The 19,917-nt window shown below is 39.2% G+C and overlaps 1 protein-coding gene across 10 annotated transcripts in view; it reads left to right on the top strand.

The window, feature by feature from the left end:
- Positions 1–19,917, top strand: part of TTLL4A (Tubulin tyrosine ligase-like 4A) — a 673,269-nt gene that overhangs the window by 49,552 nt on the left and 603,800 nt on the right. For 8 of the 10 annotated variants that reach the window (XR_012719464.1, XR_012719465.1, XR_012719466.1 and 5 more), the window contains exon 2: positions 17,808–18,346. The exons of the other annotated variants lie outside the window; for them this stretch is intronic. Coding sequence is in view for 5 of the 8 variants with exons in the window: in XM_075295709.1 (XP_075151824.1) it covers positions 17,886–18,346 (461 nt within the window). In the remaining 3 variants the exon portion in view is untranslated. The remainder of the gene's footprint in view (positions 1–17,807; positions 18,347–19,917) is intronic. 10 annotated transcript variants of the gene reach the window in all.

A 19,917-nucleotide genomic window follows, 5' to 3' on the forward strand; every position in this document is an offset into this window, starting at 1 on the left:
CGTTTTGCGGGGGTACCACGGCTTTTTTATTACTAAAATAGTATCAATTTTATCAACACTGGCGTGGACTTGCTCACCGCTCACATTCCATTTTTCCTGGTTCTTGTTTATTCGTAAAATCGTCGCTGAAGTGAAACGAGCATATTCAAATACTCATTGTTTTTATAAAAGCTAGAGTAGAAACAGAATTGTATAATAAATATATAAAATGTGCATAACATTTCTTTTTGTCGTTGTTATTGTTGTTGTAACAGTGTGTTATGTGGTTTCATCCATTTTATGTTATGGGTTTAGGCAGTTCAGCTTGTACCCAGATCACGGAACTCTGCAACAAGGATGGGGTGATCAGGTTGTGATTTGAGTGGGTTTGGCAGGACAAGCGAAATAGTATCTTCGTTCCATTTATTTCTTTTGAATAAATTCAATCATTCAGCTGTTGTCTGTCTTTGACGAGCAAACAACAGAACAAATCGTAGAAGAAGAAGCACGTTTGTATGAAGAAATATAAATGTTTGGTTTAATATTCCGTATTCGATGTTGTAGATTTGCCTTTCAACCTACGCGTTATAGATTGAAAGGGCTTATGGGGGTTTTATATTGAAATACCTTATTTCAAACGTTGATGAACTTAAGGGCTTTTGAGTTTGGTTTCGTTTGGTTATCGCGCACGTCGTATAGCGCGAAGCCTAAACCTTTCTTAAAGAAAAGACGTTCGTTTAATTTTCTTTTCTAAGAATTTATTGGTCTTCGTGACCTTCTTCTTTGACAATTCAACCGTAACTAACTCTAAAGAAAAAGAATTCACTTCATTTCACAAATTCCGTTAACACGGTACATTTTAACGATAAAATATGAATAAAAGGAGAAAGGATAAATATAACAAAAGTAATCAGAGAATGAAGCCGACCCATTTTTGTCGGCGGCGGCTAACACTAAATTTTTGCCTCCGGCGGCGGCGGCTTGATGGCTAAGCCGATAAAAAATTGTCTGTTCGGCGGCGCAAAATTATCTATTATAAAATCAATTTGAAGTTTTCCCAATTGTAATGTGATTAGTTGTACAACCAATCTTACAATCAAATTTACATTTCATTCAAATTTTTTGAGCTAAATTTTTGTAAAACTATTATAGCAACTTGATACTAATTGATTAAAAGTGGAAAGTTCAAAATTTTGGCAAAAACTATAACAAATATTATTAAATTTTTCCGATATAAATCAATATTTTAGATTAATTGGCGGCTAAATTTGAGTCGAGATGAGTCGACATATTCGGCGGCGGCGTCGACTGCTAAAAACGGGTCGGCGACGGCTAAAATCGGCGGCGCGACTCGGCGGCTTCATTCTCTGAAAGTAATAGTTGATAAAGTTAAATTAAGAAAGCATAAAAAATATCTCTCAAAGAGCAGAAACTTATTAAGAAAGAGAGAATTGTTAAATAAGAGAAATATCTGAAAATTAATGTTAATTCAATGGATTATAGATGTAAGGTAAAATGTATAAATTGAAAATCAAATGCCTCTTGTTGAACTCGCTTCAACATATTCCCGCCTCAGCGTGGGAGTGTTATGGGGTCGCGTCCTTCATGTCGTAGGCATGCGCAGCCTACCCAGGTGCCTGAGATTACCCATCCGAACAAACTGGCTTGTGCAATCGGTAGAGATGTGTCTTGCTTAATCACGACTGGCTTCTTCAACTTCTCCCATGAATAACTACCCAGAATTATATCGATTTCATTCTCGTTATGGAAATTGTCATGAGCAAGAGGGACTAGAAAATCAAAATGGGCGCGGGGCCGAGTGTCGCCAATTGCCTCTGGCAGTTCGTAGCTGACGGCATCGATTAGCAGCAGCTTTCCTCGTACAGTTGACTCCATGGTGTGAATAGCTACTTCACAGACTGGTTCCCCAGCTGGGGCCTTGCTCTGTGTAAACGCCGGAAATTTTGATGTAGCGCTATACAACATAACTGAGTGTTTGGACTCGGTTCGAACGAGTATCGTCATCGTGGCTTCGCAGTCGCCGTGAGTAACTGTTGTGCGTATCAATGGGGCGACGTGAATTGGTGCCTCTGGATTTAATAGACGGTATTGATTTTTTGCTTTTGGGCGAGGGTTGTCAGTTGCCGCGACAGCTTTAGCCTGTTTTTTTTCGTAACCGGCTGAGTGAACATGAAGGAGAGAATGATGCTTAGCACCACAGTATCGGCATCGGTATAAGCTCAAACAATCATCGGCGGTGTGGGTTTGCGCGAGGCAGTTCGTGCAAATTTTGTTCTTCTCCAAAGTTCGCCAGCGTAGATCGACATGAAGAGCCAAGAAGAATTTGCAGTACTTCAGCTGGTGTGCGATGTTGCATAATTGGCATCTAGTCATAGTGATATGTAAAGAAAGAATAGAAAGAAGTGCGTTCAAATGATTAAGTAGTTCGTGGGGGTGATCAAGGCGCGAAGTTGTCGTAATTAATTTGAGGCAATGTGGTTTTGTGGACTGTATGTGTGTTGTGTGTTTGTTGGTAATATTCACAATTTGACTATCGGTCGAGTTATTGTGCCATTTTTTGTTAGAATTTCGACTACTATAACATTTTGATCATTGCCATAGTTGACTTTGACGACTCTACCGAGTCGCCATTCGGTGGGTGGTAGCAAGTCGTCCTTGACGACGACAAAATCGTTCGGCTGGATGTTGTTTTTTGTCGATTTCCATTTTGTCCTCCGTTGAAGTTCGGTGATGTATTCGGATTTCCATCGTTGCGCGAAGATTCGGTGGAGAGCCTTTAGTCGTTTCCAGCGATTCAGTAGTGATATCCTGTTTTCCGGAACGTCGTGAGAAATTTCAGGTGTGGCGATTAGTGGTGCTCCGTGCAGGAAATGGCCTGGAGTTAGAGGACTTAATTCATTAGGATTCTCGGAGATTGCTGACAGGGGCCTAGAATTCAATATCGATTCAATTTTAATAAGCATGCTGGTGAATTCCTCGAAGGTGAAATTGTGGTTGGCCGCAACTTTCTTTAAATGTGTCTTCATAGACTTGACCGCGGCTTCCCACAATCCTCCCATGTGGGGAGCATATGGTGGGATGAATGACCAGTTGAAGCAATGGGTCGCATAGTTCTCCACAATAGTCCTTTCGGCCGCTTTTAAGAATTCATTATGCTCTTTGAGAAGTTTGTAGCTAGCGCCGACGAAGTTTCGACCGTTATCGAAAAAACTGTCTTCGGGAGACCTCACCTGCCTGTGAATCGGGAAAAAGTTGCTATAAAAGGATCGGCTGACAATTCAGAACAAGCCTCCAGATGAACAGCTTTTGTCGAAAAGCATATGAAGACGGCCGCGTAGGCTTTCAGTATCTTGGCATTTCGTAATGTGGACGAGCGCCCAGCGAAATCCACTCCTGTGTATGTAAAAGGTAATGAAAATTGGACACGTTCTGCTGGAAGAGATGACATTAGTTGATTTTGGAACCGGTGCTTGAAAATTGTACATGATTTGCAATTTCGAATACATTTTCGAATTAAGTTCTTTACTCGGGGTATGTAATATCCTTGTCGGATTGCGCGAAGCATGATATGATGCTCCGAATGCAGTAAAATTTGGTGCGTGAAAGTGATGAGAAGATCAGCAAATTTCGATTTCTCTGACAATATGATTGGGTGTACTTCTTCGTATCGCAGGCCGGAGTTTGTTATTAGTCCTCCCACTCGTAGTAGACCTGTGTCGTCGATAATTACTACTGGCGAGTGTTTTGCTTCTGCATGCGTTATAAAACCTGAACATATAGCATAAGACTCGTAGACAGCGATTGAGTGACGAAAATCTTGAAATTATATCTTCTCCGTCGATTGTGGTATGAAAAGTAGCGACTCGCTTCACTTCCAAATCTGTTGGCTCGAATGTTCGTGGCTTCGGCCACATTTCATGGGGTTGTTTTAGCCATGAAGGCCCATGCCACCAGAGTTGACTGGAAGATAAATCTTGGGGAATAAGTCAAGCAAAGTGTTTGATGTTTCAGAGTAGTGAGTAGCTACAATCTCGTTAACATTGTAAAGACCAATTGAATTGAATGAGAGTACAATGCTATCTTTAAGTGCATTAGAGTTATAATCGCCAGTTAAAGTAACGTCGTCATAACTCGTAGTTACAAAAATTGTCAAAATTTTTCCTTGAATTTGGTCTATATACAGCGCCAACTAGTGCATTTTTATACCCACCACCATAAAATGGTGACGGGGGTATAATAAGTTTGTCATTCCGTTTGTAACACATCGAAATATCGATTTCCGACTATATTAAGTATATATATTAAATAAGATAAGGAACTATGGAAAAATATGAGCGAAAGTGACGGAACTAGTACCGGTCGTTTCATTTGGGGAATCGTTCATTGGAACTAGTTCGTTCCGGTACGACACAAGACTAGTGTCATGTGACTCTTGGTTATAGATGGGACACACATCAGCTACGCTGCTAACTTGCTTGATCTTGGTTGGACCAAAACTACCCGCGGGAGGTCTCTTTCCTCCAGTGGTATGGGCGGGAGTCGAGCTCCGAGAACATGATTATTTATTTATTTATGGAATTACACATACAACAAAATTTTAACAATATTTTCAATTAAAGTATGTGATTATCATTGTAAGGCATGAAGTTAATTCTTATCATAATTACATATTAAAATATTATAGAAAAATGTAAGAAAACAAAAAATATAAAAACGAAAGCAACTAAACTAAATACAATTAAAATTGATATTAGAATTAAGTAGTTTCAAGAACATATAAAAATAAGATTTCATATTAACAAGTACTATTTTACAAAAATAAAATATAGAATATAAAATAGTTAAAAGCATTGAAATAGAACAAAGATAAGAAAATTATTGCAAATTCTTAAAATGATCGAAAAGTGTTTTCTTAAATTTGTTTGCGTTGCCAATGGATAGAAGGTTTGTTGGTAACGAGTTCCAAAGAGACAGAATATAGCATAAATTGTCTCTCGCTCACTTGAAGCCGATGTCGATCTGGTATAAGCAGTACACCTCTGTTAGACCGGCCGAAACGTATCTTGTCATACAAGTATTCAGGTTGTTTCAAGTATATTATCTTGTGAAGAAAAAAGGGTTCGTACCTTTAATAAAGCCATATAATGGCGTTTATGAAAGGTGAGCAGCTGTCATACCTTTTTATGCCAAATACGTAGCGAATTATAGCTTTGTATACGGATTCTAAGCGCTGTTTACTTTTAGCATACATTTGCTGAACAACTCACAGCCGTACAGAAGGATCGGTAACAAGTATGATTTGACAAGCAAAATCCGAATGTGTATAGGCGTAAATGATTGAGAATGCTATAGTGTACGCAGCATTCCAAATACTTTTCCAGCAGCAGATGATATATGATCGCTCCAAGAGAGGTTATTATTGAAGATTATATCCAGGTTTTTGGAACGGTGGACTACTTCAATTACTTGTCCCCTTAGTAATACTGGGTTATCACTTGTAATATTGCGACGTTTGTTGGTAATTATCATACATTTCGATTTATCTGGGTTGAGATTTAATGCATTACTAGCGGCCCAGATGCAAACTCTTTCCAAGTCTTGATTAATACGAGACACCCCATCCGCCAAGGAGTCGTAGTTGCAACTTAAATATATTTGTACATCGTCTGCGTACAAATGGATTTTGGAATTTAATAGCTGATTAGGGAGGTCATTCACATATATGGAGAACAAGAGAGGTCCAAGTATTGAGCCTTGCGGTACTCCCCTAGATAGTGGAAGGGGATCTGATAAGAATTCACCAATAGCAACTGCTTGAGAACGATTACGGAGGTAACTAGATAGCAATGTACGGCTGAGAGAAAATTTTACCACAAAGGATGTCATATTCCACACAATCAAACGCCTTTGAATGATCTAACAATACCAAAATCGTGGCAAAACCTTTGTCCATTTCTATTTTTATATCATCAGTAACTTTAACGAGTACTGTCACACAACTATGATTTGGCCTAAATCCTGATTGTTCCGCTGTCATTAAATTGTTAGTATTCAAATAATTACATATTTGTAGGTGTATTAACTTTTCAAATACTTTCGAAAGGAATGGTAGAATGGCTATTGGTCGAAATTCAGATGTGGTGTTAGATTTAGGTATTGGCACAATCTTTGCAAATTTCCATACTGTTGGGAAGGTGCTACTCATGATGGCCGTATTAAATATGTGAGTGATGTACGGTAAAAGTAGAGGAATTATTATTTTTATGAATCTTGGATGTAAGTTATCCAGTCCCATTGCATTTGACCTGACGTTCTGCAAACTTGTGAGTACTTCGACATCCGTGATACACAAGAATTCAAATGAGGAGTTTGCGTCAAATGGATTCACATAGGAAACTGGATTCGTATGCTGTTGTCGGAAAAACTGAGGAATTTTTCATTCAGCTCATGTGGATTCGCATTGATTGTATCTGTTAGAGGTTTACCAATTCCAAATTCTCTTATTTTTCGCCACTTACTTGTTGAGTCGAAGGCAAATCGGAAACTTTCATCAAAATGCTGACGTTTGGCATTGCTAATTTCTTTATTTATTTGTTTCCTTATTAAACGGAATTCTTCATGCAGTTCGGAGGTTTTAAAACGTCTCCATCGTTTATATGCTATATCTCGTTGTTAAATCATATTTTATAGACGTTTTAAACCAATGATTTTTAGTGTTGTCTGGGCGGACTATACGTGTTGGGATCGTTTTATTCACTAGATTAGAAACGTTCTCATTTAAATATGATATTTGGTCATTTACTGATACCTTATTATATGTAGTATTCCAATCCATTGAAACAAATTCTTAATACAATTGACAATAGTCTATTTTTTGAAATCAAAAATGGTACGGTGGCGCTCGTTATTTCGTTGCAAGTTGCCATAAATATATAAATATAAGATCAAGTTTGGAAAAGCAGGGAAAATATAATTGATACATATTTTAAAATTTTGGTTTTGTCGTCTACCGGGAATAAGTCAAGCAAAGTGTTTGATGTTTCAGAGTAGTGAGTAGCTACAATCTCGTTAACATTGTAAAGACCAATTGAATTGAATGAGAGTACAATGCTATCTTTAAGTGCATTAGAGTTATAATCGCCAGTTAAAATAACGTCGTCATAACTCGTAGTTACAAAAATTGTCAAAATTTTTCCTTGAATTTGGTCTATATACTGCGCCAACTAGTGCATTTTTATACCCACCACCATAAAATGGCGACGGGGGTATAATAAGTTTGTCATTCCGTTTGTAACACATCGAAATATCGATTTCCGACTATATAAAGTATATATATTCTTGATCAGGGAGAAATTCTAAGACGATATAAGCATGTCCGTCTGTCTGTTGTAATCACGCTACATCCTTCAATAATGGCGCAACCGTCCCGAAATTTGGCACAGATTCGTTTTTTGTTTGCAGGCAGGTCAAGTTCGAAGATGGGCTATATCGGTCCAAGTTTTAATATATTCCCCATATAACCGACCTCCCTATTTGGGGTCTTGGGCCTATAAAAACCGTAGTTTTTATCAGATTTGCCTGAAATTGGAAATGTAGAGGTATTTTGGAACCATAAAGAGGTGTGTCGAAAATGTTCCGTATCGGTCCATGTTTTGGTATAGCCCCCATATAGACCGATCTCCCGATTTTGCTTCTTGGGCGTCTAGAAACTATATTTACCAACCGATTTGCCTAAAATTGGAAATCTAGAGGTATTTTGAAACCATAATGAGGTGTGTCGAAAATGGTCCGTATCTGTCCATGTTTTGGTATAGCCCCCATATAGACCGATCTCCCGATTTTGCTTCTTGGGCGTCTAGAAACTATATTTACCATCCGATTTGCCTGAAATTGGAAATCTAGAGGTATTGTAAGACTATAAAGAGGTGTGACGAAAATGGTCCGTATCGGTCCATGTTTTGGTATAGCCCCCATATAGACCGATCTCCCGATTTTGTTTCTTACGCGTTTAGAAACAGTATTTTCTATCCGATTTGTCTGAAATTGAAAATCTAGAGGTATTGTGGGACTATAAAGAGGTGTGTTTAAAATGGTCCGTATCGGTCCATGTTTTGGTATAGCCCCCATATAGACCGATCTCCCGATTTTGCTTCTTACACGTCTAGAAACAGTATTTTCTATACGAATTGTATGAAATTGAAAATCTAGAGGTATTTTGCGACCATAAAGAGGTGTGTCGAAAATGGTCCGTATCGGTCCATATTTTGATATAGCCCCCATATAAACTGCCTCGCGATTTTGAGTCTTGGGCTTATAAAAGCCGTAGTTTTTATCCAATTTGCCTGAAATTGGAAATATAGAGGTATTTGAGGACCATAAAAAGGTATGCCGAAAATGGTGCCCATCGATTCATGTTTTGGTATAGCCCCCATATAGACCGATCTCCCGATTTTGCTTCCAGATCTTCTAGAAAATATATTTACCATCCGATTTGCCTGAAATTGGAAATCTAGAGGTATTTGAGGACCATAAAAAGGTGTGCCGAAAATGGTGCTCATCGGTCCATGTTTTGGTATAGCCCCCATATAGACTGATCTCCCGATTTTGGTTCTTGGGCTCCTAGAAACTATATTTGCTATCCGATTTTCCTGAAATTGAAAATCTAGAGTTCTTTTGGGACCATAAAAAGGTGTGTCGAAAATGGTGCCCATCGGTCCATGTTTTGGTATAGCCCCCATATAGACCGATCTCCCGATTTTGCTTCTTGGGCTTCTAGAAACTATATTTACCATCCGATTTGCCTGAAATTCTTGAGCTTCTATAAACTTTATTTATTACCCGATTTGCCTGAAATTCGAAATCGAGATGTATTTTTAGACCACTAATAAGTGTGCCGAAATTGAGGTATATCGAGGTCCATTTTTTGGTATAACCCCCATATAGACTGATCTCTCGATTTTTACTTCTTGGGCGTCTAGAGACTATATTTTTTAGTCGATTTGTTTGAAATTGAAAATCTGGAGGTATTTTAACATCACACATATGTGAGTAGCAAATGATGCCTATCGGTCCATGTTTGGTATAGCTCCAATATAGATCTATCTCCCGGCTTTATTTCTTGGGGCTCTAGAATCCGTAGTTTTTATACGATTTGCTGGAAATTAGTAATCTATAATGAAATTTTAGACAAACGAAATTTCCTTTTCTTATAAAGTATTTTCGTTTATTCAACGAGTCTCTAAAATTTGTGTCAAAAAAAAATTTGCTTGTCTAAAATTACGTTTCTCAAAAAAGAAAACACATCTTCCATGGTCATGAAAATTGCTTGAAACTGAAAGTAGAATTTCCAGATTTAACTCATGCTCAATCCGTTCATCTGGTTGGCATTGTTTAACCACTTTAAATTCGATATTGCTTTTAACATATATAGCTACACCTCCGCCGTGAGAGCTTCGATCATTTCTCACAATTTTATAACCATCTACCTTAACCTGAGCATTAGCGACCGATGAAGTGAACCAGGTCTCGGCAACACAGACAATATCAATATTTGAATTCTCAAACAAGTGTCTAAACTCGTCGATTTTCTTAGTTAAGCTTTGAGCATTCAAGTTGCAGACGCTAGAATCCTTAATACGCTGCTTGTACAATCAATGGGACTCGCTGGTCTAGTAAAGGGTGGTTAAATTGTAAAGGCCGATGTTGAATGTGAATTTTATTTTCCGAATTTTATTTGGCATTTCTCTATTTCATACTTACTCAATTTGAACCATGGACGTCGTGAATGGGCAGAATGATTCCAAGAAATGGCAACAGTGGATGATCAATTTTCGAAGAAAATCATCTTCAGTGATGATGCGAATGAGAATCCAAGAGTGATTGTCGAAAAACCAATGCACCCACAAAGAGTGCCTGTTTGGTGCGGTTTATGGGCTGGCGGCTTCATCGGGCCGTATTTTTTTCAAAATGAGGCCGGTCAGGCAGTTACCGTGAATGGTGCTCGCTATCGTGAGATTATAACGAACTTTTTATGGCCCGAATTGGAAGATATGGATGTGGACGATATGTGGTTTCAGCAGGACGGTGCCACTTGCCACACAGCTAACGAAACAATGGCTCTTCTGCGCAACAAATTCAATGGCCGTGTTATCTCACGTAATGGCGATGTCAATTGGCCGCCAAGATCATGTGATTTCACACCGTTGGACTTTTTTCTTTGGGGTTATTTGAAAGAAAAGGTGTACGTTGATAATCCAGCAACAATTCAAGAGCTAAAGGATGAGATAATTCGGCACATCAACGGCATAGAACCTCCATTATGCCTCAGCGTCATCGAAAATTTGGACCATCGGATGAAGGTGTGTCGCGGCGCCCATTTGGCCGATATTTTGCTCCATACATAATTGAGTATTACCAATATATCATAATAAATAGTATTGAGTTATGATATATCATCAATAAGTATAGGTTCAGCTTCAGCTTTTAATAGCAGTTTGAAGTATTTTGAAGTTGACAAAGTTAAGTTTTCGTTTAAAAATATTGCTTTATTGGAGTCATAGCCAATATGATTGAGGGATAATTGACATTTATTTTGTTTGCAGAAGATGGATACAGCCCTTAGTAAAAAATTTTTGTCATACTTTGTAACACGTTTGATAATTATGGTGCCATTAGCAGTAGTTTTATTCTTTTTGTTTGCAGATAAGCGATAGAATGTCTTATAAGGCGGAAATTAATGTTAAGAGCATATGTTTTCAAAATGCTTGCATAAATTTTCAGTTTTACTGTAAGGTATCCCGTTAATTCTTATCTCACGAGAAACTTTGAGATTTTCTTGCTTTTTTATTTGTGATTTTAAATAGTGTACTTCGTTTTTCAATTGGGCAATCTCTTCCTTAAACTCGAATTCAATTATGTAAATAGTATTCTGTAAACTAGTTAACTCGTTTTTAACAAGTTTAATATGGTTGTCGATCATTTCTGATAGTTTATTTTCCAAAACAGCAAATTTGTCGTTCATAGATTAAGATTTTTTTCCTCAATTTGTTTAAACATTGTTTGCATAAAATCCGATTGCTTCTCGATTAACCTTGTAGCTTCTCATCGCTTCAGGTACAGTATCCTTATGAATCCAGTTTAGATCTATTTGATATGCTATCTGATCTGGAGGCTCTCTTTTGTAACGCTATATCTCGCGCTCTTGTATGTGAAGATCAACTCTTACTTTCCTGCGTGGTGATACCACATTAACTAAAAGTACCTATTACATATGGGCACTTCTAGTTTTAACCGCTGAACCTTCTTGATTATTTTTCTTTGTTGAACCAACCAGATTGTTCCAAAAACATTAGCAGACTGCTTAAGTTAACGTTTTCCAGATCCGCCAGTAATCTGAAGCTATATGCTCCTAAAAGTTGCTTGCGCTTTACACAAAATGCAGGACACTCACACAAGAGGTGTTTAATTGATTCTTTTTCCTCCGCATCATGACAGCTCATACAATAGTCATTATACTTCGCGCCAATAGTTTTTGCAAAATCGCCTATCAGGCAGCGACCCGTTATAGCAGATATCAGGAGTGATATCTGATGTCTCGAGAAAATTAGCATATCTAGTGTGCGGTTTATGTTGAAATGGGGCCATATTTGCTTGGTGTCGTTACAACCCTTGCAATTCTCCCATCGAACATTTGCCATCCTAACAGCCTTCTCACGCAGCATGAGCTTGCAGGTAGCTAGGGGCATACCAACAAATTCCAGTTCCCCTGGAATATGTAAGGTAGTCCCTAGCCTTGCCAACTCATCCGCTTCGCAGTTCCCCGGTATGTTCCTATGGCCAGGCACCCATATTAGGTGAATATTGTACTGCTCAGCCATCTCATTGAGAGATTTGCGGCAGTCGATGGCCGTTTTCGAGTTGAGGAACACAGAGTCCAAGGATTTTATTGCAGGTTGACTGTCTGAGTATATATTAATGCCAATATTTGTTGGAACATTACTTCTCAGCCAATTCGCCACCTCTCTTATTGCTAATATTTCAGCCTGAAAAACACTACAGTGATTAGGTAATCTTTTCGCTATTCGAATTTCCAGATCTTTAGAATATACTCCGAACCCCACTTGTCCATTCAATTTGGAGCCATCAGTATAGAAATCTATATATCTTTTATTCCCCGGGGTCTGTGTACACCACGCCTCACTGTTGGGAACTAGAGTTTCAAACTTTTTGTCGAAAAGTGGTTTTGCCAGGGTATAATCCACTACGTTAGGCACATCTGGTATTATTTTGAGGACCGAACTATGACCGTACATTTTTTCCGACCACAGCGATAGCTCGCGCAACCGCACAGCCGTTGTTGCAGCTGACTGTTTGGCCAAAATGTCTAAAGGCAATAGATGTAGCATGACATTAAGGGAGTCTGTTCCTGTCTTACTAAATGCGCCTGAGATACATAAGCTCGCCATACGCTGAACTTTATCTAAACAAGTCGGTTTCTGAAGTGCCGGCCACCAGACTACAACACCATATAGCATTATAGGTCTAACTACTGCAGTGTATAGCCAATGCACAATTTTTGGTTTTAGTCCCCACTTTTTCCCTATTGCATTTTTGCACGAGTACAAAGCTACCGTGGCTTTTCTCGCCCTCTCTTCAATATTAAGCCTAAAATTCAGCTTCCTGTCCAAAATAACGCCAAGGTATTTTGCACACTCACCAAAGGGAATTTAAGTACCCCCTAAGGAAATGGGCCTAACCGTGGGAGTTTTACGATCTTTGCAGTACATGACTAGTTCTGTCTTTGCTGGATTTACACCAAGACCATTATCTTTCGCCCATTTCTCAGTCATCCGGAGAGCTCTCTGTATAATATCTCTGATTGTGGATGGGAATTTTCCCCTGACTGCTAGCGCCACATCATCTGCGTATGCCACCACTTTTATCCTTTCTTTTTCTAGGGAAACCAGAAGGTTGTTTATAGCAACATTCCAAAGAAGAGGTGATAGAACTCCTCCTTGGGGAGTGCCTCTGTTCACATACCTTTGTATGTTTGCTTGCCCTAGTGTGGCTGAAATACGTCTCTTTATTAGAAGTTCGTCTAACAGCCTAAGTATACCTGGATCAACATTCAGAGTTGTCAGTCCATTTAATATCGAGCTCGGATGGACATTATTGAACGCCCCTTCGATGTCTAGAAACGCCACGATTGTGTATTCTTTGACAGATAGTGAGCTTTCAATAAAGCTGACTAGTTCATGCAATGCGGTCTCAGTAGACCTGCCCTTCGAGTATGCATGCTGTCGTTTCGAGAGCAAACTTGAATCCACGCTAGTTCTAAGATACATGTCTATCATCCTCTCCAGGGTCTTAAGTAGGAATGAGGATAAGCTGATTGGTCGGAAATCCTTCGCACTCGAGTGAGAGGCTTTTCCTGCTTTAGGTATGAAGACGACTTTTGTTTCCCTCCACTTTTCTGGAATATATGCTAAGTTTACACATCGTTTATATATCACCGTCAACCAGGGGATAACTCTTTCAGCCACTGCCTGTAACTCCGCCGGAGTAATTCCATCAGGTCCGGGGGATTTGAATGGTCCAAAGCTATTTAAAGCCCATTTTATTCTAGATTCCGACACAATTTCCTCGATAGGAAATGATCGCTGAGCCTCTGTTACACCGCCGGAACATGGTTCAACCGTCTGATTTCCAGGGAAGTGTGTGTCCAAAAGTACCTCCAACGTCTCCTCACTGGACGTTGTCCAATTTCCCTCCGATGTTTTAATGAAACCTGGAGCGGTGTTAGTGGATGCTAGTACCTTCCGTAGTCTGGAAGCCTCTGACGTATTCTCAATACTGCTACAGTAATCATCCCAAGAGTTTTGTTGAGACCTTCTCAGTTCTCGTTTATATTCTCTCAGATTCATCTTGTAAGTGTCCCAATCCTCCGGAGCTCTTGTGGACTTTGCTTTGTTAAAGAGCTTCCTGCAGGATTTCCTCATATTACTTAACTCGGTAGTCCACCATGGCGGCCGATTTTTTCCCCTTGGCTTTCCTCTAGGACAAGCAGCTTTCAGTGAAATGTTGAAGGCCTTAGTAATCCGCTCCACTGCGTGTTCGATATCTTGCACAGTGCCCATATTTGTCTCCGGCACTTCCGGTATCATCAAATTGAACGGTTCCCTATACCTATTCCAATCAGCTTTCCTAACATTTGGCGGAAATATGGTCTTTGAAGTACGAACAGCCAATCTGAAACTGATGTAGCGATGATCTGAGAAGCTATGTTCCCTCAAAACTTGCCACTCAGATATCTTATCATTCAGTTCCGGAGAGGTCAACGTTACGTCCAAAACCTCTTGTCTGTTCCTGGTGACGAAGGTTGGTGCATCTCCCTTATTGCAAACTACCAGGTTAGTACGCAAAATAAACTCTATTAGCGACTCTCCCCTTGCATTAGTATCACTACTTCCCCAAATACTATGATGTGCATTTGCATCGCATCCCATAATGAGTTTTGTCTTTGTTTTTAGTGACTCCTCAACTAAGGTCTTAACGGCACAGGGTGGCATCTCCCTATCATGTCCCATGTAGACCGAAGATACCCAATATCTGCATGTGGATATCTCTAGACTGGCTACGACAGTGTCTGCATTGCTCAATGAAGGAAGCAGAAACAAGTTTAGTTCGTTTTTAGCAATTATACATGCTCGATTTATATCGGTACCGGTATTATGCAAAAGTTTGAAACCCGGAGTGCTTAATTCACAGATCTTGTTCTTATATATGTATGGTTCTTGAATAAGAACTATATCTATGTCTCCTTTCATCAGGAGAACTTTTAAGGCAGCACAAGCGGCCTTACAATGGTGAAGATTTATCTGGAGGAACCGTAGAACCATCCAAATTTTCAACCACCGTCACATCAGCCGCTTCAATTGAGTCATCAAGGGCTTCCTCTTCACAGATCTCGGTGACTCTCGCAACAATCCGCGGTTCAGTTTTGGTGAGGCTTGAGCCTGTAGAAACTTCCCGCATATGATTTTCGCCATAGTCTGCAGGTTTTATGTCTCCTTCGGCTTCGCTAGGAGATTTTTCCACTGCTGACTCTACCGGAGGCTTGTCCGTTTCGGAATCCTTTGGCTGATCGCTTTTGTATACCTTCATATGGATATCATGAAAGCCATAACTTACGCGTCCTTGGGTCTGGGCTAGATGTGGCAGCGACTCTATGTTTAATATAAACACCGCATGTCGTCTTGGTCCATCCACCTCATCCAAACGACCAACCTTCCAATCGGCGGTTGGAAGATCTGGGTTACATTCTTTTAGTCTCTCTAGTATTGACTCAGGATCAGGAGGGTTTGCCGGTATCCATGCATGTGCTCTAGGTTTAGCCGGTATGTCTTTTTTATCGACTAACTCCAAAGCGGCTCCTTTCCAAACTTCACCAATTAGCATCAATGCAGCTTTAAAGCAATCCATAGACCTCTGGTCTGCAAAAGCTATTAACTTATATCGTCCTTGATACCATCCAGCATCTTGCCGTCGAGGACTTGGTCCGGGAAACTTTTTTCGCACCTCTGAGTAGACACCAGACATCGCGTTCTCAATTTCCCCCCATTTTTGCCTTGGAATCATACCGTCCAATGCCCCTTTATTAATAATAGCCATCACAAGGCTGTCTTTTGCAACTGACGCAAACGATCTTTGATCCCGTTTAGAGGATGGCAGCTCATCCGGTGATCGTTCCCTTTTTCCAGCTTCAAGAATTCCTTGAGCCCATTTTAAGGAATCGCTTTGCTTAGCCGACAACGTGCTTGGGTCGACTGATCCTAATTTCTTTAGGATAAACAAAGCATTTCTTCGTTCCTTGAATCTCTTTCGAGAGGGATTGCCTCCTTTTGATATCGTCACCTTAGAAAAGGTTCGACTTGCCAAAGTGTCACCGCCAGTCGACCCGTCTACAGGTCGACTAATTGGGCCTGACTCTTGGTCGATGCCCAAATTTATAACTTCAGTCGTTACCCGTCCACTGGGCCCTGAAGTTAGCAACCCAGTGGATGACTTTGAATTTCGCTGCATGGTGGTTTATTATTTCCACCACACGTGAAATTCGTAATAAGTACTTATTACGATGAAATACTCCGCTATTAAAAAACACGTCCGTTCAGTTCGACGGTTGAATATATTGGATGGCTACTGCGATAGCACCCCAGGACTGCTTTGACAACATGTAGTTGTGTCTACGCACTGGGATCTTGGTCTCCGCAAAAAGATGATACAGGGGTGTACCGTGGAGATAGCCCGTCGCATTTCTAAGGCCAGCATTCTGACAGGTCAGTGTGTTATAACACTGCGTGTCGCTTGTGTGAGCTGTTCATGTAGTGAAAAGTGTGGCTGAGGATTTGATAAGATACAATCTCAACGCCGTAAGGAGGGTGTGGAATAGACGTCAGGTAAAGATTGAACACCGTCAGATATATCACCTCCTTCTCGCCCTATCACACTCGGGATGCTCGCCGTCGCCAGGCACGCCGCCAAAAGTGGCTGAAATCCCATCGTCCCTTGTAGGGTGCTGACCACAAATTACCTGTTCCTGTGGCTAGCTTACATTGCTTGAGGTGCTCTAACAATGCGTTCCGCTTGTGCTCGTCGACCATCTTACTAATCTCTGGATTCAGTTTCCTGATTCTAGGATCAGCAGGGTTAGCTCGACGGCGTTCATAACGCTCGCTTGCGTCGCGCCGCTTCTGATACGAAGTTGCAATTCGACCAGCGGGTATGAAGCAAGCGGCTGCTGCGTTGATGATGCCCCGGTACTCCCTCTGAGCAACATGATAATGGGAGGGGCGGCAGCTCTCTGAAGCGGCGATCTGTATATTGTCTGAAACAGTTCCAGTTGACTTTTGGTTGATGTACGTTCGGTGTTCAGAGATTATGAAATCGGAGGGCCGGTCAATGGTGAGAATTATGAGGAGGGCAAATCCCCAGTGAAATGACTAGTTGCCAGGATACACCATTTATCAGAAAGTTAAAGGTGGACATTAGACTCCTAGCACCAATCGGTTATGCCCACTCAATGTCTGGGCTATAACCTGGAGCAAAACTACCAACCGGCGGTATATATACGTTGTATAACTCTATCTCGGCAGCCCCAGACTTGGGAGCTACACCCATACATTCATGTAGGGGTCACTAGTGTCTTGTTATTTCGTCCGTCTTTTTGTGTTGGAGGAGGAGCATCCCGGGGCGCCTTCTCCGTTGGTCCGAGCCGGAACCAAATGCACCATCGTTCGATTTCGGTCAGGTTTAACCGGTGCTTGGAATGGTGCACTTCCGGACCTGCTCCGGCTTAACATCGCTACGGTTGTACAGTCGTACTAACTACGTAGCAGGATGCTGTGCCAACGATAGCAGTAGTGGTAATCAATTTATGCGGCCCCAGATATCTCCCGCACAAAAATATTATCCGCAAAAATATACCCAATATTGTTGTACCACGAAAGTGCATCATGTTTGCAATTTAATTGCAACAGGTCTCCGAGATAAGATTAGTGAGATTGTGGACTTTATGAATACCTCATTTCAATTAAGTATCGCGATATTTTACTGTATGGTGCCACGAAATACTAAAAGGGAATTTATTCAGTATTTTACTTAATGCCGCCTGAATCTGAGGGGGTTCAGGACACTGGGCCGTAACTTACAAAATAAACTAATTACCACCAACCACTTTTTGGAAACCCTTATTTATACACATGACATTAAATATTGCCACAAATTTTATAATGTCACTTTCTCTTTCTTAGGAAACATCTTATGTACAATAAGCGCCTTTAATAAAAGTACCACCAAAAGCGTTCATTATTTTAAATGTTTCGGAAAGTATGTCTTCAAATTATAATTCATTCAACAATCATCGTAACGATGGAAGATTATATGAGTATTTAGAAGCCATTGACAAAGTTGCAAGCACCCAATCAAAATTAAGTAAAATAAATGACATAACGTTTAAAAATGATGATCTAGATGGTGAGTTGCGGTTGTTCCGAAATCACCTAGGACCAACATATCGAAGTGACAATGAGCTTAACCTGCAACACCATCATGTAATGCATAGCGACAATCTCCATCTTCAAGAAAATCAACATTTCCATACCGGCCAACATCACTATTACAGTGGCACCATTGAGAAAATTGTCATTCAGCACATATCCGGCAATAATTCACCACCGAAACGTGTTCAACTACATCACCGCATTACACAAAATAACAACATCCAACGAAATTGCGGCCGATATTCTGAAAATCCACAATCATCCATGAGAAGTTTGGAGTTTTCAAGAGAGTAATAATATTACAAATATGCATTTTATTTGATTATAACAACTTCTTGATTTTATTTTTTCTGCGATAGAACGAACAAGTTAAGCTTTTTTGATATTTTACGCGAAATTCCTTTATATAAAATAATGAAATTCATATTCTGTTATTTTGAAAGAATATTGTTTTTCACTACACCCTCACAAAAAATCGCTTCTGTAACATATACTCCCAAACATATTTTGCTTCAAGCATATACATTTTTGGGTATTGCCCAAACATATATATGTTTGATCTCTACCAATATATAATATGTTTGAAAGCATATTGGTCTAAACAATATATGTTTGGGTAGTCTAAGTTCCAAACATTTTGTATTTTTGCATCCAAATTCAATAATGTTGTCTTCCAAAAAACAATATGTTTGGAAGCATTTTGCACCCAAAAATATTATATGCTTAAAAAAAATTCTCCCAAACAATATTGTGCTCAAAATTTTATTTATTTATTTATATATTTACAATCATAATGAATTATGAAAATAAACAGGTAATATAGCTGCTAACAACATAGGTTTTCGACCTGAATGCTCAAAATTTTGTTTCTGCCCAATTGTATATTCCCCGACATCTTTCTCACTTCCACGAGATTTTTTAGTTCTTCTACAATGTTTGTAATACAAACATTGTAGAAGAAATTATTCAATTTTATGATTTTTTTTATTTTAATTTTACCTTTTGCCGGACGGGGATTCGAACAGCGGACCACACAGTTTGTAAGGATCAAAGAAGTAGCTGATCAATTGCCCAAGGAAAAATAAAATGTTAATTTTGTAATAACAAGCAACAACCACCAACTTAATTCAATATCGCTCCCTGTTAAATAGCGCTCCAAGCTACTAAACACATATATGTTTATAGGCTATTTCTAAATTAATATATGTTTGCATTCAAGCATATTATATTTACAAACATTTTATGTCCCAAACATAATATGTTCTAACATATTAACATATATGTCCCAAACATGTTATGCTAGTTTATGAACATTATATGCTTGCACTCAAAAATATTGTGTTTAAAAATTTGTGTTCCAAACATATAATGTTTATAGCCAAACATATAAACAGTCTTTTTCAACCGTGTAGAAGTAGGAATATATTTTTTATGGACTTCTATACAAATTCCATTTCAATTATTAACATTTGCATTTTAAAAATAGCAAAAAGAGCGTTGGTTTGAATTCCCAACTCTTGATCATGAATTATAACAACTTTGCTTTTAAAATATTTTTTTGTAAATTTTATTTCAATCAAATTTCTTTTGTTTAATTTAATTTTGTCATCTGTTTTTGCAATTTGAAAAGTGTTTGGTAATTTTGGCCTTGTCTTGTTTAAACAATTTAAATTTTTATCAATATTCCTTACTTAATGAATGAAATTTTCTTTTTTTTTCTCAAAAAAAAAAAGTGATTAACTAAACGTAGCTAAAATTTCAATGACCCTACAAATAAGTTCGATGCTAACTACATTGCGTACACGGATGAAAAAGACTGTTTTTCATATGTTTGGCTATAAACATTATATGTTTGGAACAC

Source organism: Haematobia irritans, chromosome 2 (assembly GCF_050003625.1).
Source record: "Haematobia irritans isolate KBUSLIRL chromosome 2, ASM5000362v1, whole genome shotgun sequence".
Lineage (NCBI taxonomy): Eukaryota > Metazoa > Arthropoda > Insecta > Diptera > Muscidae > Haematobia > Haematobia irritans.